The 25,574-nt window shown below is 52.4% G+C and overlaps 6 protein-coding genes across 6 annotated transcripts; 2 read left to right on the forward strand and 4 right to left on the reverse strand.

Annotated features, from left to right (window-relative positions):
* Positions 1–287: 287 nt before the first annotated feature.
* T310_5537 (uncharacterized protein) lies at positions 288–2,127 on the reverse strand (the record flags this gene model as incomplete). Its single annotated transcript, XM_013471576.1, has 5 exons — positions 288–314; positions 410–441; positions 490–805; positions 861–1,999; positions 2,058–2,127. 5 exons carry the CDS (start codon positions 2,125–2,127, stop codon positions 288–290), a joined length of 1,584 nt encoding a protein of 527 aa, XP_013327030.1.
* A 1,123-nt stretch (positions 2,128–3,250) lies between these two features.
* T310_5538 (uncharacterized protein) lies at positions 3,251–3,934 on the forward strand (the record flags this gene model as incomplete). The annotated part of the gene is made up of 3 exons (XM_013471577.1): positions 3,251–3,563; positions 3,640–3,647; positions 3,677–3,934. The coding sequence occupies 3 exons, from the start codon at positions 3,251–3,253 to the stop codon at positions 3,932–3,934; spliced, it is 579 nt and encodes a 192-aa protein (XP_013327031.1).
* Positions 3,935–5,303: 1,369 nt separating this feature from the next.
* T310_5539 (C6 zinc finger domain protein) lies at positions 5,304–6,683 on the reverse strand (the record flags this gene model as incomplete). Its single annotated transcript, XM_013471578.1, has 2 exons — positions 5,304–6,485; positions 6,615–6,683. The coding sequence occupies 2 exons, from the start codon at positions 6,681–6,683 to the stop codon at positions 5,304–5,306; spliced, it is 1,251 nt and encodes a 416-aa protein (XP_013327032.1).
* Positions 6,684–7,773: 1,090 nt separating this feature from the next.
* T310_5540 (uncharacterized protein) lies at positions 7,774–11,799 on the forward strand (the record flags this gene model as incomplete). The annotated part of the gene is made up of 6 exons (XM_013471579.1): positions 7,774–8,374; positions 8,534–10,329; positions 10,383–10,884; positions 10,944–11,024; positions 11,087–11,401; positions 11,627–11,799. The coding sequence occupies 6 exons, from the start codon at positions 7,774–7,776 to the stop codon at positions 11,797–11,799; spliced, it is 3,468 nt and encodes a 1,155-aa protein (XP_013327033.1).
* Positions 11,800–18,633: 6,834 nt separating this feature from the next.
* On the reverse strand, positions 18,634–19,546 carry T310_5541 (uncharacterized protein; the record flags this gene model as incomplete). The annotated part of the gene is made up of 3 exons (XM_013471580.1): positions 18,634–18,687; positions 18,717–19,301; positions 19,355–19,546. 3 exons carry the CDS (start codon positions 19,544–19,546, stop codon positions 18,634–18,636), a joined length of 831 nt encoding a protein of 276 aa, XP_013327034.1.
* A 1,811-nt stretch (positions 19,547–21,357) lies between these two features.
* On the reverse strand, positions 21,358–25,190 carry T310_5542 (DNA-directed RNA polymerase II subunit RPB2; the record flags this gene model as incomplete). The annotated part of the gene is made up of 3 exons (XM_013471581.1): positions 21,358–21,520; positions 21,586–24,473; positions 24,516–25,190. The coding sequence occupies 3 exons, from the start codon at positions 25,188–25,190 to the stop codon at positions 21,358–21,360; spliced, it is 3,726 nt and encodes a 1,241-aa protein (XP_013327035.1).
* Positions 25,191–25,574: the final 384 nt, after the last annotated feature.

Consider the following 25,574-nt stretch of genomic DNA (forward strand, 5'->3'; position numbering starts at 1 on the left):
TCCCTTCTCTCCCTCACTGTTTCACCTGACAATAAGTCAGGTGACAGACCCATATACAATACCTACCCCGGATTCACTCAGAGATAGGAGGCCTTAACCAGGTCATTTATTCTCTCTCCCTCTCTCCTTCTTTTTCTTTTTCTTTTTCTTTTTCTTTTCTTTTCTTTTCTTCTTTCTTTTCTTTTCTTCTTTCTTTTCTTTTTTTTTCTTTTCTTTTTTTTCTTTTTTTTTATCTAGGAAAGATGGTACTATTGAATTATGACTCATGTAGATTCGGTCAACTTAAGTTACAAGACTACAAGCATATACAGTACCTGTTTTTGTAAAAAGAGTGTCATCAAGTTGACAGAATAATACATATTCATAAACCCAGCACAACACACGAGCAAGTAACTTGTAAGTAACTTACGTACTTGATCATTCGTACCGCACATTCAGGCCCTTCATTCATGACATATATCTGGTCAGTTACAGATTGATGTTACTGACTTTTTGATTGCGTTGCATCCTCGACATGCGACACCAAGCCCTTGTGAAGGACTTGCTCGACATCGGCGCGGCGCTGCGCCTCGTCGACCGTGCCAAACAGGACGTCCATGTCCTCCAGACTGCGGTTCTTGGTCTCCTTCACGAAGACAAACACAAACACGCCCATGGCCAGGCAGAAGATGCCGAACATCAGGAAGGTCCGCCACCCGATGTGGTTGACCGCCGTTGGGGTGATCTCCGTGATGACGAAGTTGAAGAGCCATTGCGTGGCGGCGCCGACTCCGACGCCATACGCACGGAGGCGTGTGGGGAAGATCTAAGCTGTGGTTAGCAGACAAGCAACCAGGGACAGGTGCCATGGTCAGACTTACTTCACTGAGGTAGACCCATGGAGTTGGACCCCACGAGGCCGAATATCCGATCACGTACAGGTAGATCATCGTCACCATGGCGATCGATGCTTTGGAGACGACGTCGCTGTTCGTGTCAGGTGGGTGAGTGGCCAGTACCGCGCCGATGATGAACATCATGCTGGCCATCCAGATAGCGCCGCCGACCAGACTGTTCTTGCGGCCCCAGAAGTCGATACCGATGAGCAGGAAGACCAAGGTCGCCACGACCTTGACCGTGCCGTACACACCCGTCGCGAAGAGGGACGAGTTGGTCTTGCTGACGCCAACCGTCTCGAAAATCTCGGGCGCGTAGTATCCGATGCTGTTGGTACCGGAGAACTGCTGCCAGAACATGATGCAGAAGGCCAGGAAGAAACGGTAGCGGTTGCCCTTGCGCAACGCCTCTTTCCAGGTGACGCCCTCGGTGGCCGCCAGCTCCTCTTCCAGAGAGGCCCTGATCTCGGCAATTTCCTTCTCGACCACTTCGCTGTTGGTGGGCTCGTTTCGGATGTACGCCAGAGACTGGACTGCCTCCTCGTGCCGGCCCTGCTTCATGAGCCACCGGGGCGATTCCGTGAGGAAGAAGAGCCCAATCAGCATGAGGCCACCCGGGATGAGCTGAATCGCAACGGGGATCCGCCACTGCTTGGTGCCCTCGGGAATATGGAGCGAAACGCCGTAGTCCAGCCAGAAGGCAAAGGTGCTGCCGATCACGAGGAATTCCTGGAACAGGCCTGCCACCCGACCACGGATCTGCGGAGGACAGTTCTCACTGACGAACACGGGCGTGATACTGGACATGCCGCCGATACCCAGACCGGCCACCACACGGCCGCCGTAGATCATCCCGATGTCGTGGTGTGCGCCGACCTGGAGCGCCGCGCCGAGCAAAAACACGACGGAGAAGAGCATCAGCGAATACCGACGCCCGATGCGGTCGTTCAGGACGGCAGCAAAGATGGAACCGAAGAAGCAGCCTGCCGTGAGGAGCGACACCACATTGGCGGAGACTTGGGCATTCTTGCTGGAGGCGAACCCGCTAGAGTCGGTGGGGAGGCCAAAGTCCTTCTTGAAGCTCTTCAGAGCCAGGACACTGCCCATCACACCCGTGTCATAGCCTGCAAGACTGGGATTAGCAGTTGCCAGAGCGGGAACAAAACAGAAGAAGCTGCGCACCGAAGAGCAGGGAGCCCAGATAGGCTACCGAGGTGAGGATGTAGACACGGTAGTTCTTGAAGAAACCCATGGTGGCAGCTGGCAGACAACGTGGCCGGCGGGAGGGATTCTAAACGACAGAAGGTCGCCATAGCGTCCAGGTCGTGGGCCTTCTTTTATACAGTGCTCTGACGCGGTGCATGGGTCGAGGTCGACCATGTGCTGCGCGACCTGCCATGGCGTGCGCTTGGCTGGACTTAACCAGTCGATTCGCTGGCCATTCGCGAGTCTTGCACGCGGAGGGCGGGGATTTTTCCGGGGCGGCCACGGACGGTGCTTCCTTCCCCAGACGGAGGAGTGGAGACTGCCTCGCCGGCTCTGCGGGGAAATTGTCTCCGTGAATTTTTCCGTCCACTCGAGGCTGTTGCTTGCTTGCAGGCAGCTTGGCTTACTCAGAAGTATTCCACTGGAAGGGATGATTAATCTATGCCTTGCTATAGGCAGAGCTCATCCATCCTACATAGGTAAGGTAGTCAGACCGCGAGAGCGGTCACATGCAAGTGGCTGTCCACGTGCAAACCACGAGATGAGCACGTGTCACCTCGCCTATCTGCCAATGAGATGTCGAATTGGTATACTTACCTAAGAAGGCCTATATTATAAAGCATCTCGGAGTAAGAGCTACACGCTTAAATGTCTTTCCTTGCTATTATTGCGTTCTGTCAATGAAGATATGGCTTACATTCTATCCTGTATTTGCGACACTGTCTAATTTTACCCTACAAATCAAAAGCGATTCTAGCTATAGATCCAAGAATCGAAGATCTGCTGTTCCTACAGAGATGAGCCATACAGCCTGACACTTTCTATCATGCAAGGTAGTTTGGCATGTGGTCGCTTACCAACCCTTACTATTTCAGGTATAAAGGAATGCATTGACACCAAGTGCTATTTTCAATTGCTATCAGTTCTTCTATGGTCTAAAGACTATCCACAATCTAATTTGGCGCTCTTGAAAATCATATACTCATTATCTGCAAGTCCGGGAAGGGGGGGGGGGGGGGTGGGAAGAAGAAAGACTGTAAGGAGTAATCGCAAAAAGATGGACAAAATAGAAAAATACTCTACACCGGCACAACAAATTCAGAAACAGCCAATCCGCCCTTGGTAGTCATCACGCGCCCTCGCCCCAGAAGACAGTTGATTTCACTGGGATGCACAGCAGCAAACACGACCATCACGGAGAACATCAGCAGCGCATCAAACACGTACAGGAACGCCTCCGTCGTCAGCAGATACCCGTCCTGGCCCTGGAGGTACTCGACCACACGGAAAATGGATCGGATCAGGATGAGCACGCTGCTGCCGTGCAGGGCGAGCAGGTGCTTGCGCCAGGGGATGTACTCGGCCTGGGACTGCGGTGTCGGGCGTCTGGCGATCCGGCGCTGGAAGACGACGGCGCTGACGAGGAAGAATCCGAAGAAGATGATCTGCACGAAGAGACCTCCGATGATGACGTTGTTGCCTGTATTGTTGGTGGCGGTGCCTTTCGACGCTAAGAGGCCGGCTCCTGTGTTGAATTAGAGATACTGACTATGACTAGGTACCTACGTAGGTACCGCTTTAAGGGTTTGGTTTAGCATACCAGACGCCTGCATCAAGAACGACAAGACATCCCCAGCAACAAAAATCTTGGTCATCCAGGTGACCCGCACAAGGGAGTGTTTCTCTCCATGGACCAGCACAATGATCCTCCCCAGCTCCATGTAGATGCTGGCCGCGAACAGGGCGGGTGCCACCAGCAGCAGCGTGCTTTGGAGGATATACGGGCCAAGGGCCCAATTGGGCGATTGATGCGAGGAGACGGCGCGACCGACGTAGCCAATTGTCTCGACTAGATGGCAGATATCACCGTAAGCAATAGCCTTGTTGAAAGAACATAGTCACATATGTTTGTACTCACATATCCCACCAATGATGAACGGAATAAAGAACCAGGTCCGCGTGCGAAAGACATGGTACGTATGCAGAGCAGTCGCTGCCAGGAAGAGAAGGATGAAAATCACCGCCGCCGCCATGGACGGGTAGTACTTGTAGGCGACCCAGCCGCCATGACTGGAACTCATTGCGATGGTGGTAGCAAAATAGATAGGTAAATGATGTTGACGGTATCCGATGTCCTGTATAAGATTGGCGTTCTGCTGCTATATAATAACAACCAGAAAAATAAAATATGATCAATTGGTATACTTCAGTCAACGATAAAAAAAAACCTGAAGAGCAAAGACAGAAGACAATTCCCTTCGTGGATCGTGGCATCTTATATACTTATATCCACATCACTCTTCCTGTCTCCATCGTGGTGGAGTCCTGGCCTGGCTATGCTGAGTTGTCGTAGGCAACAATAATAACTCTTCATTTTTTTTCTTTCTTCATCTTCAGATAAGCGTTTCACAATAGTCGTAGCTTAACTGTTGTCATTACTCCAGATTTGTTGCTACCTATTTAAGGCTGTGGATACTCCGTATGCTTGTTCGTTTTCGTACTTTTTGCCGTATTCGGTATAGTATGTTGTATTTGGTAGGTGGACCTGAAAAGCTTGCATGGAGGAACTATGTACAGTACCTATCCTGCACAGCCCATTGATACAATTTCAGTGGAGTGAAAAGATAATGAGGATTAATCAATCCATTAAGAGGCTTGTCTTCTGCCATATTCTGTGATGAGCTGGGGGCTTTGTTATGGTTCCGTATTTATTGCCTGATTTGTGTGTAACGTGCAGGTCTGGAACGAATGCTAAATTTAGCTTCGTTTTCACGTTAATTAAGCATCATTAAGGTTTTGCACTGGATAAGGCCCGTTCCGTATTCTTTACTTCTTTTGGATTAAGTAGGTACCTAGGTAGGTAAGCTTTCGCAAATCGGAACATGGAACTTATGCCCTATGGAATATTATTAATTCAGAGGCAGCCATATAAATTAAAATGATAGGGGATTAAAAGAAAAAAAAAGATAGACGGGGCTTTTTGCATAATCGTTGTCAATACTATTGTACCTGGGTATTGTAACTTCCAAGATATGAGTTATCTACCATTAATCATCCGTATACGAAACATAAGTGACTGTGAAGAGACAAAACACATCACAGCGTTCGAGAAATAGATTGCTAAGACCCTCTTAGCAGTATTCTTAAATTCTGTCTAGGGCCAGTATACAGGGCTTAAATTCCAATTGCTGAAGGCGCTGCAAGTCCATATTGAGCGTTACGCTAAGTTTGTATTGCTGCCCCTGACGTTGCGATAATGTCCGAAAATCCAGGACCAAACACCTCCTCCATGACCCAGGACATCAATTGCCGCCATCGATCATCCACTAATACCCATATCGCTCTCAAAACCCGGGTGCTCCACCCCTCTGCCCACCAAAATTCCCTGAGCCGGTGGAGGATCAGACAATAATGGGCAAGGATCACTAGGGCTAAAGGCGATCTGGCTTGCAGACAGTCGAAATACCGCCCCGCCACCTTGATAGCCCATCGTGCCGCTATGTTCTTCAGTGAGGGAGCTTCCTTCTCAAACTCGCCAAACATAACACCCAGTTGCTCGATGGCAATCGCACACGCCTCGTGATCGTGGTGCTCCATCTGCTGCTGGGCGCAGATGTCGTTCATCTCGGAAAGTCGATCCAGGGCCGCCTGGACCGCGTCTGGAACGGGATGGACCTGGTCATCGATCTGCAGAATGATGGCGAATTCACTTCTTTCCACCCACGGGATTGTCGTACTGAGCACCACCTGCACGCCACGGGTCAACAGGAGAACCTGACGGAGATCATCCACCGGCGTCCATGGGTCCTCCCATTCAGGCGGGTGAGGATAGCCAAAAGCATACACGGTGACGATGGTCGAGAAGACAAACATGGCCCGCCAATTGGCGGCGTTGATGTCGTTCAGTCGCCCTCGATATTCCGCCAGGCCCTGATCCTGATGCGATATGGCGCTGTTGAGATAGTTCGACCTTTTTTGAGGGTCGCTGCTTGTGCGGGCCAGATGGAGTGCTGAGAGTGCCAGAATGCCGTGCATGAGGAATGGGTAGGATAACGCCTCTTCAGGAACGCGCACTCGCCAGATGTGGTCTGTCTTCTCGTCTCGTGACGACGTCTGGTATGTCGAGTTGCACCACTGCATCATCAACTCCAAGTCGTCCAGGTTGAGCTCTTTTGATGCGGGCATCGAGGCTGAACTTTCCGTGGACAGGTTTTCAAAGATCCTCAGACCGTTTTCTGCCGATGTGGTCCTGTCTGACTGCTGAGAAGAAGCCAATGAGGCCGTCGAGGATCTCGCTGCTGTGCTTGAGGCCCCATTCGTCCACAGAATCGGCCCGATCGAGGCATATTCACAGTCCACCTGGCGTTTCACACAGTTGCTACATTGTGGCCGCACTTCATCGCACTGGAACAGGATATAAGCAGGTGAAACGAGACGAAGAGAAAAACAAGAAGGCAGGCGAGAACAATCAAACGACCAACACGAGAGACAGGCAGGAATAACTCTGGACTCAAAATAAATTAAATCACATACCTTGACTTTCCTGGTCTTGCAAGCTAGACAGCCGTGACGTGACTTTGCATGGCTTCGTCGGGTGGGCATTGGTGCAACACGCGAGATTCCTCATCTCGACCCGAGCGCTGGGCTTGATGCGATTCAGGTCGACCACGCGACTGATCATATAAAAGCCGAATAAATCTTGCACAGCGCAAGGATCTGGATGTTTCAAACTCTTAGGCTGCAATATAACTTAGAACTACCTAGCTGTATTTGTGGAGTTCGGAGTAGGATGAAACCCACACGCCCCACTTGGGCATAGTGACCACCGACGATTATCTGATTGTCAATCAGAAAACGTCCATCACTGAGATTAAATACAGAACGAAGGCAACTTCATGGATTTGTTATCTTTTCGCCTGTTAGTCTTGCACGAATTAGAACATGGAATAAACGTGTGCTGCTCACATCGTATATGACAGACCCGCGTGCTATATATATCATCCTTCTGCCTGACCTTGTATAGCTTCTTAGTCGTTATTCTAATAATAGTGCAAGGCTCAAAGAAGCATATCTCAGCGAACTTGCAAAGACCCGGGCCAAGGGACTGTTCTGTTAAGATAGAAGCAAGAGAGATGAGCAAGGTGTATCCTCAATGGAATCATCAAAAGGCGGATGCGTCCATCTACTGTTGACGGTAAATGAATCAATATTCACATAAATAAGCGACGTACTGGATCGGATACGTCATGTCTCGATTTTTTTTTCTCGAGTAAGAGTGTGCGAGTTCAATGCCAGCCAACAGGTCTATGTCAGCCTGAGGCATCAACGACTGTCAGGCACGAATCAGGTGATGTCACATGACGCAGCGGTTGCCAAGGCGGGCGCGTCTGCCGGCGTGTTGAGCGCGAGCAGCGACGGCGGTCGGGGATTTTTCAGCGACAGCAGCAGAATAATAAACCAAATTCCAGTCATTCACTGTTTGTCTCCCACGAGACTCTTTCCCCCATGATCCCGTTATAACCAGTCGCATCCTCCGTACTGGTTTTCTGCAATTCGTCTCATCTTTTCGACTCCCTCCGTTCATTCGGAGGTCATCCTTTGTTCATTGCTAATAATTCATTCCTCATGCCTGGCCTCCTCGCCGCTCGCCTTTGAACCACCCACCTGAGCGCACTCTCAACCGCAGACCGAGATGGCTTTCAGCGTCCCGCTTAGCTCGAGTCCGCCGTCGACTCCCGATAAATCGCGCAGTCTCGCCAGCAATCAATCCACCACGCCAGCTGGCCCGCCTCCGTCTTCCGTAGCCTCCTTCACTCCCCAGGGCCCTCCGCCGTCTACTGTGTTTGGGAGCTCTGGAATCGGCTCACGGTCGAAGCTCAGCTTTTCCCAGTCGGCATTCAGTCAGTCCGGCAATTTTGACGGGTCCGAGAGCCTTGGTTCCTCGTTTGCATCGTCGAACTATCCGTTGCCCGGCACGAAGAAAAATGGCAGGGCGGGAAATTCCTTTGGCGGTCAGTCGCTCTTCAGTACCACGAACGGCAGCAGTTTTGGCGGATTCGGTAATCGTGGACGTAATATGAGTGGCATCAGCGAGCGAACGGACGATGACGAGGACGATGCTGAGAACGAGGACGAAGACTACGAAGACGAGGAAGAGGAGCAAGAGAGTGAGGGAGAAGAAGAGGGGGAGGAGGAAGAAGAAGAGGACGCTGAGGAGGAAGACGCCGAGGAGGAAGACGCCGACGGTGATATGGACGTGGAAACTACGAATAATACTTCTGCTCCCGCTTTGGGTTTTTCGACTCGCCGCTGCGCAACTCTCCTGCTCGTTCTACTTCAACTGGCAAGAAGAAGCTGATTTACTCCAACCCCAACAATGCCAAGCGTGCGAAACTCGACGAGCGGTGGGCCACCTCGTCGCCGTCAGCGGTGAAGTTCAAGCTCGGCCCCAGGAAAAAAGCCGTCCCCAATGCCGTCGATCGTTCGAGATATCGCTTCCCGATCAAGTGTCGCAGCGGTTACGGAGCCCAGTGACATGATCGTCGAGACGGAGGAGCAAATCGGTGAACTGTACGACAAGGCTCGAGAGGCGGAATACAGAGAGATCGACCTCGCAGCGACCCTGTCGGAAGTTTCCACGGCTCTGACGCAAGTTTGGAATTCATGCGCGGAGAGGGAAAGGCAGGAATCGCGTCCGTTCCGTGCAGCCGGCGGTATTGGGCCTGGAGAGAGCGCGACGGGCATCGAGAAAGCTAGCTTTCTGGCTTCGTTGCTTTTGCCGCTTCATCAGCGTCCTCTGGTCAATGTCGGCGCGGGCAACCAAAAGAGTTCTGCTATCCGTGCAGCCAGTCGAAGCCTCGTCCTGTCCGGATCTAACGCTAAAACATATGTCCCTATACCCAAAGTGTTGATAGACTGGCTCAACGAGAACCACGGTCCTCAGACAGACGAGGTACAGGCACTGCGTGCGGTCGGTCCAAATCCTACGGCCTCGCCAAATTTCTGGAACACTGTTCAGGCTGCTATTCTACGTGGCCGCTTTGCAGAAACCGCAGAGCTTCTTCGGTCCGCGGACTTCAACTACGCCAGGTCTGCATTGGAGGATGGCCTTGCGCAGCCAGGATACCGTGGTGCGCAGCTGCAGAATATCCAGAAATCTGTCAACAAAGCTATCCAGCTGCTCGAGTCGTCTCCGCTTGTCCAGCACGATGACTGGGACGTAACGGGCGTTGAATGGGCCGCGTACAGAAAACGGGTTAATTCTGCTCTTCAGGAGCTGGAAGAATTCGCCGAGGGACAGGACCCGCCACAGCCAGCAGTAGGCGGAGGACCTCGTTTCCAAGCGGTCAATTTCGGCATGTCTCAGGGCCCAAGTCTGGCACAGAACGGTTTTTCGTTCACACAGTCATCGCGCATGGCGGAAAGTCGTGTCCCGTGGTCGATCTATCAGAACCTCAAGGGACTATATGGTATCATCCTTGGACAACCTCCTGCGATCATGGCACAGGCACAGGACTGGGTGGAGGCGACGATCGGTTTGACAGCGTGGTGGGATGGCGAGGATGACAGCGACCCCTTTGCACAGAGCACGAATGGTTTCGGTGCCAGTACGACGAGCAACAAGAGCTCGAAGACCAAATCACCAAGCGCCCGACCCGGGGATGCGAACTTGCAGGACGCCTATATCCGACGTCTTGACTATAGCTTTGGCGCTGTCACCGAGGACACATCGGGCAAGGCCGGATATCAGCCCAACTCTCTCAACACACTCGAAGTCGGCCTGGCATCCGTCTTCGAGGGGAACGTCGAAGGTGTTCTGCAGCTTCTGCAAACGTGGTCGCTATGCATTGCATCTGCGGTGGCTGAGGTTGCCTCTTTTGGCGGCTGGTGGGAGACGTCTGGGGGGTCGAAGCCACTGTCAGGCTTCCTCAGTGAAAACGACCTGATGGTTCTGTCGTATGGTCAGGATGGAAACACGGCGCTCGGACGCCTGCGCAAGGACGACACCCTGACCGCGTATGCGAATGGTCTGTTCCGAAGGCCCACCCTTGGGAACGATTCCGTCGTGAGGGAAGGCTGGGAGATCGCCTTGGAAGTGCTCAGTCGATTGGATGATGCAGACACGATGCGGAAGACGGTGTCTGAGCTGTTGGATAAGCTACCGCTTGAAAACATTGACCGAGTGGATAAGGTGGTTCTCCTGTGCACCGATCTAGGGTTGGAGAATGAGGGTAGGAAGATATCCGAGGTAGGTTCAGGCTTCTTTTTTAGGTGGATGTTGTAGTACTAACGATATTGTAGAAATACGGTGACCAGATCGTCGATACATCCGAAGAATACGGGCTGGCGCTGATCTGCTATGCTCGCGCCCATTCGAAACACAAAACAAAGGCGGTGGTGGACCTGCTGATCTCGTGCTCGCTGGTTCAGTCCCGCGCGTACCCCCCGGCTGAGAAACTGGACGAGCAGCTTAGGACGCTACTGCGGCAGCCTAAGGCATGTCTATCGGCCATCGCTTCCGTCGACAGTGAAGCTGCCCGCATTTTGCAGTTTTATGTTAGTGGTTATGCCACGTTGCGCCGATTCTACGAGACTCGTGATGAGGCCGTCACGGCGACGGATGGGCAGGCGCCACGACTCAAGCCGCTGGCGAGAAAGAGGGCTGCTGCTAACGCGCTGGTTACGGTGATCCAGAGTGCCGCCGATAGCATCTATGGCGGGCTTTACGATCCTGACCGGGACTCTGCTGTGCAGGTCGACGGGCTGTTGGCGCTTCTCGGAGAGGCATTGGTCTTCGTTAATGGTGAGTGGCGTGATTTGCTAGCTTAATCTAGCTTAAGTGTATGCTAATGCATGTGACAGAGTCGGCGGCTCCTATTCTCAACGTTGCACAGCAATCTGCCATTCTGTCCGCGATTGAGGACCTGGAGACGGTGACTCGGCGTGTGTACGCGCAATGCGAGGAGTGTTTCCGGGCGACGCTGATCCATTACCACCGGTACGAGCGCGGTGCCGATCCAGAGGATGCATCCGCGTCTCAATCGTTCGCCCTTCCGCCCTCTCCCGGACTCTTCTCAAGAAGTCCGTGTCTGATCTCACAGTGTCGAGCAGCTTCTCTCTGATCGGGAGCGAGATGCTCGACCCGCAGGGCCGTTCTAACGGCGGGGGACTAGAATCCGCCTCGGGAGTCCTGGTCCCTCGTCCCGGCGAGAATCATAATCTCGCAGGAATCAAGCGTGGCTGGGACTGGAGGGCCGGGCTCCCCGAAGACGCCAAGGCGGAAGACGTGCTTCGGATCCTGCGCCTTGGTCTAGCCAAGGGTATGAGTTTTGCGGCGTTGGGGTAGCTGGCTGAGGAGCATTTATGGCATTGCATTCGGGTATTGCATCTCGTGCATCTGTCTCTGCTGTATAGGAGGGTACTTATAGTCAAAAATACAATTACATAATTGTCGTATTATATTACACGGTCATGTGACTATTGTCAGTACTCCGTAAGTAGATCGTCTTTGAACAGACGGTGGCTATTAATAGTACATCTCATAGATGCTGAGATCAAGGGACTTTTTTCGACAGGATGCGAATGGGTGCACCAGCATGCAGATCAAGGAAGGAAGGATATTGCCGAAACTCAACTCAGTTACATACATGGGACAGACAACAAGGCTGAGACAGATTTATCCTCTTTGTCCCTACTTAAGTATCTTACATGTAGCTGATGAAAATGACGAATAACTCGTGTTTCTTTACTTTACTTTACAGCAGGACAGGGACAGCTGTCTGTGTGTATTGTATTGAAATGAATTAATTGAATTGAAAAAGATAGTGGAATAGATTGTCATACGAGTACAATCAGCTGCGGCAAACAGCACTATTACCTCGAACTGCAGAATGAGCAAGTACTACTACCACCACCACCACCACCACCACCACCACCACTACTACTACTACTACTACTACTACTACTACTACTACTACGACAGGTCAGTAGTTTCCACTTTCAGCTGGTTCTTGACATGGTCGCCTGTAGCCAAGTGGAGCGGCCCAGCCCTACATGTACGAAGATGATCTTGCCTCGCCTGATCGTTCGTTTATCTTAGATTGGACATGCCGTGGAACGTCCAGCTGTCGTCTGTGACAGTGACATCGCCACTTGATGAGCAAGGATGTGGCTGGCAGCATTGACCTAGATGAACCCAGAATAGCGCAAAGATATCTTACCTTGGTCCCGGACCTACAGCCCTCTATGACACGCAGAGGTGGCGATCAGGCCTAGTCTGGTACCGAGACCGTGGTCCCGGTCACGGATGACCACCATCAGGAGGGAAGGATAGATTAGGCGTCAACCTGTAAGTGCTCTCTCTGCATAGGGCTGAGGCAAACACCTCAGACCTGGTCGAATTGATACGGAAATCAGTAAAGAAAATTGTCTGACGGTAGAAACCATATTCTCTCACAGCCAGCTCTTGCATCCGAATCTGGTAGAATCATGCGCAGGGGTGGTAAAAAATGGTCTGGCGGTCTGTACTGGTGGCGTCTGCCTACCCAATAACAAGCAACAGTGATGGTGAGAAATCCAGAAGACTGGGCTAGACCTTATGCGCTTCATTCTCTTGACGGCATATTGTCATGTCATCACCGAGCTGGCCTGATATGTGGTATTCACGAGAGCATCCAAGCCTCCTGCACGACCGACAATGACGGTGCTCCGCGCAGCATCCTGTATTGTATTGAATACAACAAAGAAACAATTGACCATGAAATGGCCCAGTCGCCAGTGCATGACCACGCCCAAGCCTCTATAGAGACGGCGATCCCCAGCGAGTTCTGACCGGGCGTTCAACCGAAATAACCGGCACAACCTTTAGGCGCCTGGAACGGTGAACAGACCTGGCAGGAGAACCGTTTCTCGAAGCCATCATGACGCAGCAGACCGTCCAGGATAGAGACAAGTCGAGCGATGAAGTCACAGACGGGCAGTCGAAGGCCTCGGGATGCTCTGCTCACCGCATGGACGGGCGTCGGCGGGCGTGATTGGTCAATGCCTCCGAACTGTGGAGCTCCAGTGTGGCTGAGACAGCCACACCTTTCCCAAACAGGCAAGGTGCACCGGCGCCGTAGGGCTGACTAGGCCGCCCTGGCAGCTCTGCGGCCTCTTCACCGTCTCTCTGTCCTTGCATCAGCATCGTCATAGTCGCCAGTTGTGGACCTTGGTCGAGGTCGAACATTCTCCATTGTTCTGTGTTGAGAAGGCCCGGCAAGACGACGCGGCTTTGCTGTGTGTGCGGACGTACGTATGTACAGAGTCCTGTTGTTTTGTTGTGCTGTTTGCAGTGTTTGTTCCACGTCAACGATACCGCGTAGGCACCACACGGAATTGACTCCTTAGCAAACAAGCCCAAGCTGCCCAGGCACTGTAAAGCAAACCGCGGAATCGTTCCTGGCCAAGTCGGGACTCGGAGAGTTCCAAGGCATGCGACATGCGAAGCAGAGGGATGCTTAGTCAGCACAGAGGCCGAGAGACCTCGTTGACCGGCTTTGGACCGGCTTTGGTCGACGGGCTTCAGAGAGGCTCAGCTGACGCCGGTGGGGTTGTCGAGCCCGGCTGAACACCATCAAGACCACGCCGGGCGCAAGGCTAGAACAAGAACTGCAGGAGAGGCACGAGTCTTCTCTTTGATTCCGTACGATTCGTGCGAATGACGAGTTCGCAGTGGATCGGTGATGATCGGAGTCAGGTGTCAGGTACCAAGTAGAGATGGATCAGCAGTAGTTCGACTGAGTAATAGACTGGAGCCGCAAACCTCGGGGGTGAGTAATCACAGTGCCAAGTGTATGCCACGACTAGCACCGTACAGCCACTCAGCCACACAGAATCCACGTTATTTCCCAAGACTCGCCGGTTGCCACGGAGGGGAAAGAGGGTCGTTCCACATACCCCGCCGTATTAGCCACACCGTTCGAAACAAGAGGTATTCTGGAGACCCGTCTGGCTCGAAATGGAATGGAAGCATGACAGCATTGGGCAGTGTGTTGGGTGCTGCCACAAGAATAGCAACAGGCGCCGGAGCTGTGGCCGTCAGGCCTGAACGATGACAGCGCTCATTATTAGTAATTTGTTAATCCACAAGCCAACATTTGCTGCCAATAGGAAACTCACCTCGAGCGTATCTGGATTGTCTGCCTGCTGCAGCAGTGAGTGTGCGCGCAGTGGATGCCTGCTTGTAGTTAGTCACCGAGTTGAGTATGCGAGACACGTGAGTCAGGAACTCCAACTCCTCGCCCTCGCCGCGCTGTCTGCTCAAGGGTTTTGCGGGGGCCTGCAGGCGTGCAGTGCCTTCAGCTTGAGTCACCAGTGATCGAGTGTCCATCAGGACGTGTCTAGCTGAACTGCTGCAGGTGCCCGGCCCACGGACAAATCAGAGACCGATCGCTTAGGACGATGCCGGGGATCGAGCGCTCTAATACACGTCCATCATGGCCCTTGTCACGCCCCGTTCCCAGTTCCCGGATCCGCGGTAATATTGATGACTCTAACGTACTGAATTGCTCTGTCCTGACCGCTGGCCTGCCATGAATAGATCCCTCCGGCCCAGCACGGTGGATAAGCCGTGGCCCGTCGATCGCCAATCGAGCTGAATCCCACAACGGCGTCATCGAGGGTTCCCCCCGGCCGCGACCGGCTGTTTCTTGGCCCGTCAGCGAGCGAATTGCTGGCCGTTCGATCCCCTAGCCCGTTCCCACTCTCCGATCCGTCGCCCTGGGTAAGGCGGCGAAACAAAGGCGCGATGAGGCGTGTGTGGCTAAGCAGCAGCAGCATCCAAGCCCGTCATCGGCTGGCTGGCTGGCTGGCTTGACGATAGATGCCATGCCCTTTCGGGCTTGTCCGTGACCAGGAACATCCCCCCAGTCAAGCTCCAGGCTGTGCAGGGAACAGTCGCGCCTGTTCTGGACTGATTCGGTATAGCGACTGCCATTGCCCTTCGGTGGGGATGCCTGCTTGTCTCATCTCCATTTCTTCTGACCTCGGTTTTAACAATTGCGGCCTGGACAAAAATACCACTTTCCAGGCCGGCGGGCGCCTTGCAGATGCGTTTGTCAACGTCCCTGACGCTGCATGCATCCGCCATCGTTGGCGGCTTGCCCGGCTGTTCCTGCGTGGATGAGTCGGAAAGATGTAGATATAAATGATCCAACTGTGCCACCCTCAAACCCTCCTGTCTTCCAGCAGTGCACGCGCCGTTCGTTGAACCCTATCTTCTGTCTTCTATCCCAGTTGGGTTTAATTATAGTGTCTGTTTCTGAGTCCGTCTGTTTTGTCCTATCGCTTGCCAACGATTCTCCAGGGCCGGTCTCCAAACACCCTTTATTATATAATTCTTCTCACTTGACTGGTCGAGTCGTGAGCCAGTCAATTAATCCTTCGATCGCAATTGCATTACTGTCTGAGATTTTCTTGTCTATTTTTACTTCATCATGTGCTATCAAGTTGTTGAGCGATACTCCGTGTGTCGCTGCCTCTACTTCCAACATGCGGTCGACCCATGCGAGGCCTACGGTCAGCGAGGCCATGTCGTCCAAGAAAAGACCGTGCTAGTCGGCTACGCCTGTCCTGCACATTCTGTCCGACGAGGCAGTGCCTCTCATCCCAACCCCAAGGGCTCTTTTCGGTAAAGAGTCTCGCGACCGGAGTGACTACGATGTCGGTAATGGGTTTCGGGGGATGTGGGCTTCGGAACGCGGAGGAACGCAATTCAGTCATTGGGAAAGAGTCTGGGTCGTCAGCTCCGAGTCTGGCGCCGTGCTGGGCGCGCCATAGCCAGATTCATGGCTGGGTCATTCGCTAGAGAAGCGCTGGATCGCTTCGTTTCTTCTTTTTATTTTCTTCAATTCTCGAGCTCCTCTCCAATCATTCCGTCTTTCTTTTCGACAGCGGAACTTGCCGGCCCTCACATCGTTCGTTCATCACGGTGCCCTGTACCTCGGCTGCATGACCGGAGGGTTCTCGATTTCATGATACGGCCTCCACGGACGACCCTCCTGGAGAGAAAGGACGTCTGGGGAGGAAGTTTCAGCGAGTCACTTTCCGGTCGTGAATGCTACGCCTAGACACCTGATGGAACGACGTCAACGGGTATGGAATCATGTGTCATGTCACGGGTCACGAGTCACATGGGTCATGCATGCATGGTTATGAGTCAAGAATCACGTGAGGAGCAGTCGAGTATGAGCTGGACTGCAGACTTTCTTTTTGGTACTGGCATACATAAAAGTGCATTCTGTCGGGTTTGGGTGTACGCATTAGACGGGCTTGCTGCATTTGCTGCATTTGCTGCATTTTCAGGGAGTTGTTCTTTCATTCGTTATCTGATTTCGGGTGTCCAACTATTTTGAGCGTTGTTGTCTTTAGCGTGTTTTCTTTGAGCGTTTTGTTTCTTTCTTTTTCCTGTGTTTTCTGTTCATGCCTTCGTTTGTCACAAGAGGACTGGTCTCCTCTGCAAAGCATCTCCTATCTTCCATGTTTCTATCCCATCTTTCTATTGTCTAGTGGCTAAAGCGCTGTGCGCTATCTGTGTGAGAGTCATTTATTCATTCCATTCATTCCATCTATTCCATGTTTAGTCCTTCCCTCTCTTTTTTCCTCTCTATCATCTCATTCGAATCGCATTCGTTCAGCAGTGCAGTGCACGCAACACATATGCCAGACGTCAGAAGCCAGAAAGAAAGAAAGAAAGAATGTATGGATCTGAGCAGGCCTCACACACACATCATCTATCTGTCTGTCTGCTTGTCTGTCTGTCGTCTGCCATCGAGCAAAAGAAAAGCAAGAAAAAGCCGGTCTTTTACTTGCGCTTTATTTGCTCGCTGGATGCGCATGGTGCAAGCAATCTGATTCGAGGGATGGAGGTGGACATTTATTCATTTCTTGATGAAATAAAATGTCCACGTGTCATGGAATAGAGCGTAATGGAATGAATGGAATATACTGGTCCGGGAAGCAGACTCAGACTCGATACGAAGGAAATCGATCAATACGGAAGGGAAAAGGAAAATGGGAAGGAAATGAGATCTGGTGTTTTCTTTCCTTCCTTCCTTCCTTCCTATCTGATACGATGATTCCTGATTCACTCACACACTCACTTCACTGCTGTGCAGTGAAAGATATCTCCATACCATGTATCTATTTATTTTTTATTTATTTATTTTTCTTGCTGGTTTACTTATCATCGATAAATAAATACCTTCTCATCTAAATCCATCCTCATCTTTGTCATCGTGTTCGTCATTGTCATTGTCATCCTTTTCTCATTATTATTAACCCTAGAACTCAAGTAGAAGATCTAGAACTAATACATGTATGATGTATGTATGTACTGTACTGTACATATGTATGTAGATAAGCATGGAGTTTCCACATACCGTTGCGTTACGTTATTGAAGTTATATATAGAAAATCAGGAACAGAATCAGAATGATTTTAACTAACCAGAGCCAGTGAATAATCCTTTTTTTTGAAAAAAATTACTTATTTTCGGTTCGGTTTTGTTGGTGAGTTGCTCGGAAGACGAAGAAGAGAGTGAATGTCCATTCATTCATTCATTTATTTATTATTGATGATTGATGATTGATTGCCTCCTACCCTACACTACCCTACTCTAGAGACTTAGGCACTTGACTTGACGTGTATCACTAGCTACATACATAGTCCCCAGTTATTAATTATTGCCCATGCCCGTGTCCATTAATCAATCATCTTCCTGATCATCATTTTGTTTCTTGCTTGATCTTGTTTGAGTTTGATGTTCTGTGTATGTGCGCTGGGAGTACTGTATCAACGCTTTCTTCTTCCTCTTTCCTTTCCTTTCCTTGCGACAGACACAGAGGAATGGAATATGCGTCGATACACAGCGTTGTCTTGTCTTGTCTTGTCTTGTCTCGATTCAAATCCCGCCTGGCCGTGCCACAATCACCACCGCGTGCATGCATTGATTGCCTTGACTGTGTGTAGCAACGGAGCGGGTATTGATTGATCGTGTCGTGTCGTAGCATGCTGGCTGTGTCTGTGATAGAGTTACGTAACCCTTCACAGTTGCTGCTTGCTGACTCGACTCGACTCGAACATTGACGATAATAACCCCACAGGAGGCCAGACAAGACACATCACACCACACCAAACACACCACGAAGCGAGACCAGCTCGCTTGATGGCTGGCTGGTTTGATGGCTGATTCTATCCTGCAGGACTCGTGAACGTTCAAGCGATTCGATCAGGTCAGGTCAACTGTGGAGGGAGTGACCCTGTCCTTGGCCTTGTCGTCGAACACAACCGGCTTTGTTGTTTGTTGTTTCGGTTGTCGAGATTATTATTTATCAGATATCGGACTTTTTTTTTTTCGATTTGTTTTTGTCAAAACGAATAGATATAACTGCGACGCGTGTTGACGACGGTGGTTGTGGACTGGCTGCTTTTCTCGAAAACGAATTTTCAATCGTAATTCGTTGGCAAAGGAGCGACGGGAGTGAATAATCACCGCGAGCAATGGTCAACATTTTCACGTAAAACGTAAAGCGTTTTCTTCTTCGTCTTCCAGCTTCTTGGCCCTCGTCTAGACGATTAATTATTTCACCGCCGCACAACAATTCCCTGTCGTCGCACTTCATGGCGTGCCCTCCGATAGTCGTCATCAGACTCCGAGTCAGACGAGCAGCTCGACTCGGACGAATCCGTGTAGCCGCACCGGCTGCCGCCGCAGTCGAGCTTGACGCGGTCGCCCTTGCGCGTGATGCCGTACCGCTCGCAGCGACACACCGGCGTGGGCGGGTCGCTCATCGACGACAGCGACGACGGGGATGAGCTGTCGGTGCGCGAGGACAGCGACGAGCCCACGGAGCTGGGCGGGCTGTTGGAGTACGAGTAGTCGTCCGACAGACGCGACTCGGCGAACCGCCTGGTGAGTTGGTCCACCGTCGGCGCGGCGAAGTCGGCTTCGCGGATCTGGCGCGAGGCGTACGGCTTGGACGGCTTGGGGTGCTGGATCTTGGACGGAGACAGCGCACGGCCCTTGGGGATGTCCATCGAGTCGCGGCGGCTACGGCCGGTGCTGGTGGGAGAGTCGTTGCCATACGGGACGTCGAGGATGTTGAGCTTGCGACCGGTCGTGGGTTCGACGGTGTATTCCACGGCAGGGTCGTGAGAGACATGGTACCCGTCCATGATGTACTATCACCATTAGTTTTCTGCTCCGCGCATCAGGGTAGGACAACGGGACATACGTAATACCAGTACCGTCCACCCAGCTGAAGAACAGAAGTCTGGAAGCGGAACTTGCCCGTCCACGCGCCGGGCTTGGAGGGATCCTTGGACAGAGGCAGCTGGCGGGAGTAGTTGTCCCAGGAGCCCACCAGATGGACTGTCTTGACACTGCTGGAAGTGCGAATAGAAAAGCTCAGTTGCACAGCGGCCATTTTGCAGAGAGACGAAAAATAGATATTAAAAATGGAATCAAATAAGTGAAAGTAAAAAGTGATGTGGGCAGACTTGTCGAAGAGACTTCCGTTTCAAATCGCACGGATAGGACAGAGCTTCTTCGACGGAGAAGTTCCTCGGAGTTTCAGAAAGATGTCGTCGCGACGACTGTTAGGTTCTCCAGGGTGACTGCACGGCGACCGAAGTCGAACAAAGTCAACAATTAGAATTAACGGAGAGGGCTATCGAGAAACAAACAACCCTCTGTACAGCGTATCGACGATTGTCGCCGGTCAAAAAAAAAATAACAACCAAGACAATCGATCGCGATGTATTAACGACGAAATTAAAACGGAGACAGTATGTACGCTGTCTCTTCGATTAAATTGACAAGGGTCCTGCCCACGAGAAACAAAACAAAAAAACAAAGCAAAAGAACCTTGAAGAACCTTGAAGAACCTTGATATTGACGACAATATCCAAGGTTCGAGCAAGAAGAGCTGCTTGCACAACGCAACTGTCGACCAGCGACAGATCACCGCCGTTGTGAATCGGTTGTCTGGTTCAGAAGTACCCAAATGCGACTGGGAGAGAGATTAATAAACGAGCACAGCTCGTCGCGTGTAGCAAATATAAACGAATAAGGAAACAAAAACACAAACACGATCAACCACGACGACCAAGTGCAACCAGTGCACTCAGGTACTCCAAAACCAAGGGCAGCAGCTCTAAGAAAAGAAACAAAAAGAAGAGACTTGCTGGAGAAGAAAAAGAAGAAGAAGAGAAAATTGAGAATCGAGCGGCCGATCGCGAGATCTTATGTGCCGGGGGTTGCGGGGACCAACCACGGCGGGGGAGGCATCCATCCTGGCCAGCTGCAGCCAGAGCAATTAGCCGGAGTCAGGGAACGCCTGCGCGCGTCCAGCTGAGCGATGCAGCCTTGCGGGCATTGCAGTCGTCTCGCGCTGACAGGACTGTAGACGAACTGATGGAGAGAAAACCTCCGCCAATGGCAGCAGACAGACGGCGGGGGATGTTGATGGGCGGGTAAAGCGTGAGAATGATTGGCTTGCCGGACGAGTCTGGACAAGACGGTTGCGATCAGAAGATCGAATGCATCAATAATAATGAAATATGAATTAATTGTGAGAGAGGATTGTTGCTGAGGGGAAAGCGGAGGCGTGGCAGAGACTGGCCGATCGCCCAACGACGTTGCTCCGTTAGGCGCCCGCGATCCCCGGCAGAATTCAGCGCACCACTCACGGCCCTGAGGAAGATATCTTCTGCAGTAGTGCTATGCAGATGGCTATTTTTATACCCTCCTGCTCATGCACGTCGTGCATGGCTACATTGCCCATTGCCGGCTCATAGCAACGGTGATATCCTCAGAAACATCCTCTGGAATGGCCTACTCGAGACTGATTCCATGCAATGATACCTTATCTCACGGTCAATGTCATCGCCAATGTGTCTATGGGCATTCTTTTCTAAAAGTACAGTACAGATTTAGCGTCGCCAACCAGCCAGGGTGCACGGATCAAATCAGGCTGGGGACAGAACAGCGCCATGTCTTTCATACAGGAATCAACTGTCGAGTAGAAAGAAATACAAACCATGGCCTGAATGTGCAAGCATACCTGCCGTCTCTTCACCAACAACTGTAGGGTTAACTAGTAAATGAAAAAGAAAAGAAATAAAAAAAACGCTGTACGCCTCATCGATGCCTGTCATGCCATTGGTAATCGAAAGGTCAAATATCAAAATATCACTGCATACGGAAAAGCCCGGATAATAAGCGCTAGGAATAGAGTTACCGCACAGACACGCCGGACCGGTTGGTGAACATGCGCGCTGCAATGTTCATGGCCGCCAACTCCTGGAAGAGCAACTTGGCGGCATACGGAATGTGGACCTGCGAGATCCGGTGCTTGTTGTTACACAAGCGACACTCGAAGAGGCCCTTCTTGAGTTTCCTGCAGAGATTCCACGTTAGTCATCCGGCAGAAAAGCAGACCATAACCATCGAAGGGGAACTTACGCTATCGGTGTCATCAACCCGCAGTCGTCGCAGATGTGGACGCGGAACGGGTCCGACACATCAAAGAGACGCTCCTTCAGGAAGGCACTTGCGCCGTGGGCGATCATACAGTCGCGTTCCATCTCTCCGAACCGCAGACCACCGTCTCGCGCTCGACCTTCCACCGGCTGCCGCGTCAGGATCTGCGTCGGTCCCCGGGCACGGGCGTGGATCTTATCGTCGACCATGTGCCGCAGACGCTGGTAGTACGTGGGGCCCAAGAACACCTGCGCGACCAGCTTGCGTCCCGTATGACCGTTGTACATCACCTCAAATCCACGCGACTGGTAGCCGTGCTCGCGGAGCAGTCGCGAGATCGAGTCGACCGTCACGTCCGTGAAGGGCGTCGCGTCACCTTCGAACCCACGCAGCGCCGACACCTTGCTGAGCTGGCACTCGATCAAGTGCGCAATGGTCATCCGCGACGGGATGGCGTGCGGGTTGATGATCAGATCGGGGACAATGCCCTCTCGCGTGAAGGGCATGTCCTCTTGTCGGTACGTGATACCGATCGTTCCTTTCTGTCCGTGGCGAGACGCGAACTTGTCGCCAATCTGCGGGATCTTGGTCGTCCGCATCCGGACCTTGACGAACTTCAGATCGTCGTTGCTCGTGGTGATGAGGACCTGATCGACAATTCCCGACTCGGTCGCCCTCAGCGGCGTAGACACGTCCAGCTTCGTGTGAGCCTTGGTTCTCTGACCCAGCTCCTCGGACTCGGGTGCCAGAGGCGCCGTCTTGCCGATGATGATATCCTCACCGTTCACACGAACACCCGGTGAGACGATACCGTCGTCATCGAGCTTATCGTAGGTACCCTTTCTCATACCGATGGTGTCGGACCGCATCGGCTTTTCGAACCGCTCGACGACGGTCAAGCCGACCATCTTTTCGCTCTCCGTGTAGGTGCGGTAGAACAAACTGCGGAACAGGCCGCGGTCGATACTGCTTTGGTTCATAATAACGGAATCTTCTTGGTTGTAGCCCGAGTAGCAGGCGATGGCAACGATGGCGTTCTGGCCGGCCGGCAGCTCTCGGAACTTGAGGAATTCCATAGATCGGGTAGTTGCCAGTGGCTTCTGCGGATAGTACAGGATGTTGGCCATCGTCTCCATCCGCTGGTCAAAGTTGGTCAGGAAGACACCCATAGCTTGTTTACCCATAGCAGACTGATAGGTGTTACGAGGAGACTGGTTGTGGTCGGGGAAGGGGATGATGCTGGCACAGATACCCAGGATCATGCTGGGGTGGATCTCACAGTGCGTCCAGGTGTGAGCCTTCTGGCTGAGAACCGAACGCACTCGCTTGTTCGGGTCCCCGCTCTCCTCAGGCAATGCGTAGCCTGCCTGGAGCTGCTTTTGGATCTCCAGATCCTCGGGGGTCATGACAATCATGATCGTCTCCTCTTCTTCCGCATCCACATATTCGACGACACCCGACTTGACGAGACCATCCCAGCCGAAATACCGTTCTCGCCGCTCTTCCGGATCCAAATCCGGTGGCAACTCCCGATCCATCTCCAGTCTGCGGATATGGTCCTTGTTGAGAACCAGGTTTCCGCAGTTTTCACTCTTCGGGTCATTGTCAATGACAAAGAGCGGCCGACAGACACGACCGGCATCGGTGAAGATCTTGAACTCCCGGTCACGGATGTCCCGAACCAAGCTGACCTCGTGGGAGATCATGTTACGCCGGCGAAGGGAGAGAATCGTGTTGACCAGGTGCGTAGGATCACGGTGTACGCCGACCCAAACACCGTTGACGAACACCTTAGTGGCGTTGGGTGTAACTTGAGGCTCAAACTCCTCCAGCACTTCCATATTACGCTGGATCATGAAGTCGATGATGGGCTCGCTGGGCGTACCCACAGTAATGTAGCACATCAGCGCCAGATTCTTGACCAGACCACAAGCCTGACCTTCAGGCGTCTCGGCAGGGCAAACAAGACCCCAGTGTGTGTTATGCAGCTGACGGGGCTTGGCAATCTTTCCATCTCGACCGATGGGGGTGTTGGTTCGACGAAGATGCGACAGAGTAGAGGCGTACGTATAGCGACTCAGCACCTGTGACACACCAGCCTTGGAACTCATCGCTTTCTTCTGCTCACCCCAGTTACCGGTGGCGAGGGCATATTTCAAGCCTCCCGTCAGGGTGCTGGCCTTGACACCAATGTTCAAGTAGATCTCGCGGTTGGTCTCAACACACCGCTGCACGTAGCGCTGCAGGTCTCTTGTGAGCCTAGTGAAGAGAGTCCGGAAGAGAGTTGCGAGCAGAGGACCGGCTAGATCAAGACGTTTCTTGCCAAAGTGGTCTCGGTCATCAACATCGCGACGACCCAGGGCACACTGGAGAAGTTTGTGGACCATGTAGCCCAAGAAGAAAGCCTTCCGAGTCTCACTTCCCTCACTTTGTGAGATGTGAGGAAGGAACTCCTTCTGCATAATCTCCCTTGCGTATCTCACACGTCTTTCGTGGTTCATGCTCGTCTGTGATGATCCTCTCTTCGCGATAAAGTCAAGCGCAACTTCACGATCCTGGATGACAAAACCTTCCTCGATACACGGCTTCAGCATCTCCATCATCGGGGTATCATTTCGGTCGTAACAGATGTGATTCAAGATGTCTTCGTCCGACACAACGCCCAGTGCTCGGAAGACGACCACAATGGGTATGTCGGTCTTGACGTAGGGCAGCGTCGACCTGATCGTTGGGCCAAACCCTCCCTTGGCAGTGTCGCCTTTCGCAAACAGCTTCAGAGTCAGCTGCGACAGGATCCGCGAACCCTTCTCGACAGCACTTCGGATCTCCGCCACATAGGGGGTCGGGCTGGGCGGTGCCTTCTTGAAGACCTGGACGATGTTTCCAGCACTCCGTTCCTGCGCGATAAGAACCTTCTCACTTCCGTTGATGATGAAGTAACCGCCGGAGTCGTAAGGGCACTCGTTCCAGTTGTAGAGAGCCTGCTCGCTCAGATCCTTGAGGATACAGTACTTCGATTTGAGCATGATGGGCATCTTGCCAATGAAGACGTTCTCCTCTTCGGCTTGGTCCGGCGGCAGCTCCTTCTGTTCCCAGTGCAGGTATGTGCCTCGATTCTTCCGCTCCTCATCAGCGTCCCCCATGTCCTCATCATCGCGATCCGCAATCGGTCGCTCGCGGCCTTCGGTGATCCTTTTCGTGATTCCGAGATAAAGGGGACTGGCGTAGGTCAGGTTTCGGTGGCGGGCCTCCATGGGTAACATGATACTCGTCGCTCCATCACCTTCCGTCATGGACGGTCGGGCCAGCATCACGGTGCCGAACTTGAGCTCGTAGCGGCGGAGAACGACGGGGTCGACTTCATCTTCCGCGGGCGGGATCGTCTGATCGAGCGTCACCTGGCCTTGCTCCTCGACCAGTTCTTGCATCGTCGAAGAGATGAACTCATCGAAGGAGTCCAGCTGCTGGGACACCAGACCCTTGGACTCAAAGAAAGAAGAAATGACCGTCCAACAGTCTTCGGAGGTGATGCCCTCCTCCCCATCCTCGTAGAACTCCTCCTCGTAGTTCTCGTCGTATTCCGCCATCGTGAGCAGAGATTAAGCGACACAGAGAGCTGTCGGTGACGGGCGAAAAACTCAGCAACGGAGCGCAGAAGGCGCGACGCGCTCGGAGAAAAAGATCGAGTCTCGGCCGGTCGCAACGCAGTCAGGGCGAGATCCTCACCAGCTAAGTCCCCCAGGTCACAGTCGCGACAGGACGACCACGACAAGATGCAAATCCCGAGAGGATGGCAAGGTGAGATCCCAAGCCAGCCGTGATGGGACAGGTTGGTGAAAGAGATGCTGGAGGGATGGATGGATGCTTTGATCACCGAGTTCTGGCTGGGCCGGCTTCCCTGATTAGCTGCAGAGCCGCCACAGCGCTAGTCCTAATACGTCTTAGCGCAGCCAGTGGACCCAGTCACGTGC

The sequence above is a fragment of the Rasamsonia emersonii genome (genome assembly GCF_000968595.1).
Source record: "Rasamsonia emersonii CBS 393.64 chromosome Unknown ctg1118621760297, whole genome shotgun sequence".
NCBI classification, from domain to species: domain Eukaryota; kingdom Fungi; phylum Ascomycota; class Eurotiomycetes; order Eurotiales; family Trichocomaceae; genus Rasamsonia; species Rasamsonia emersonii.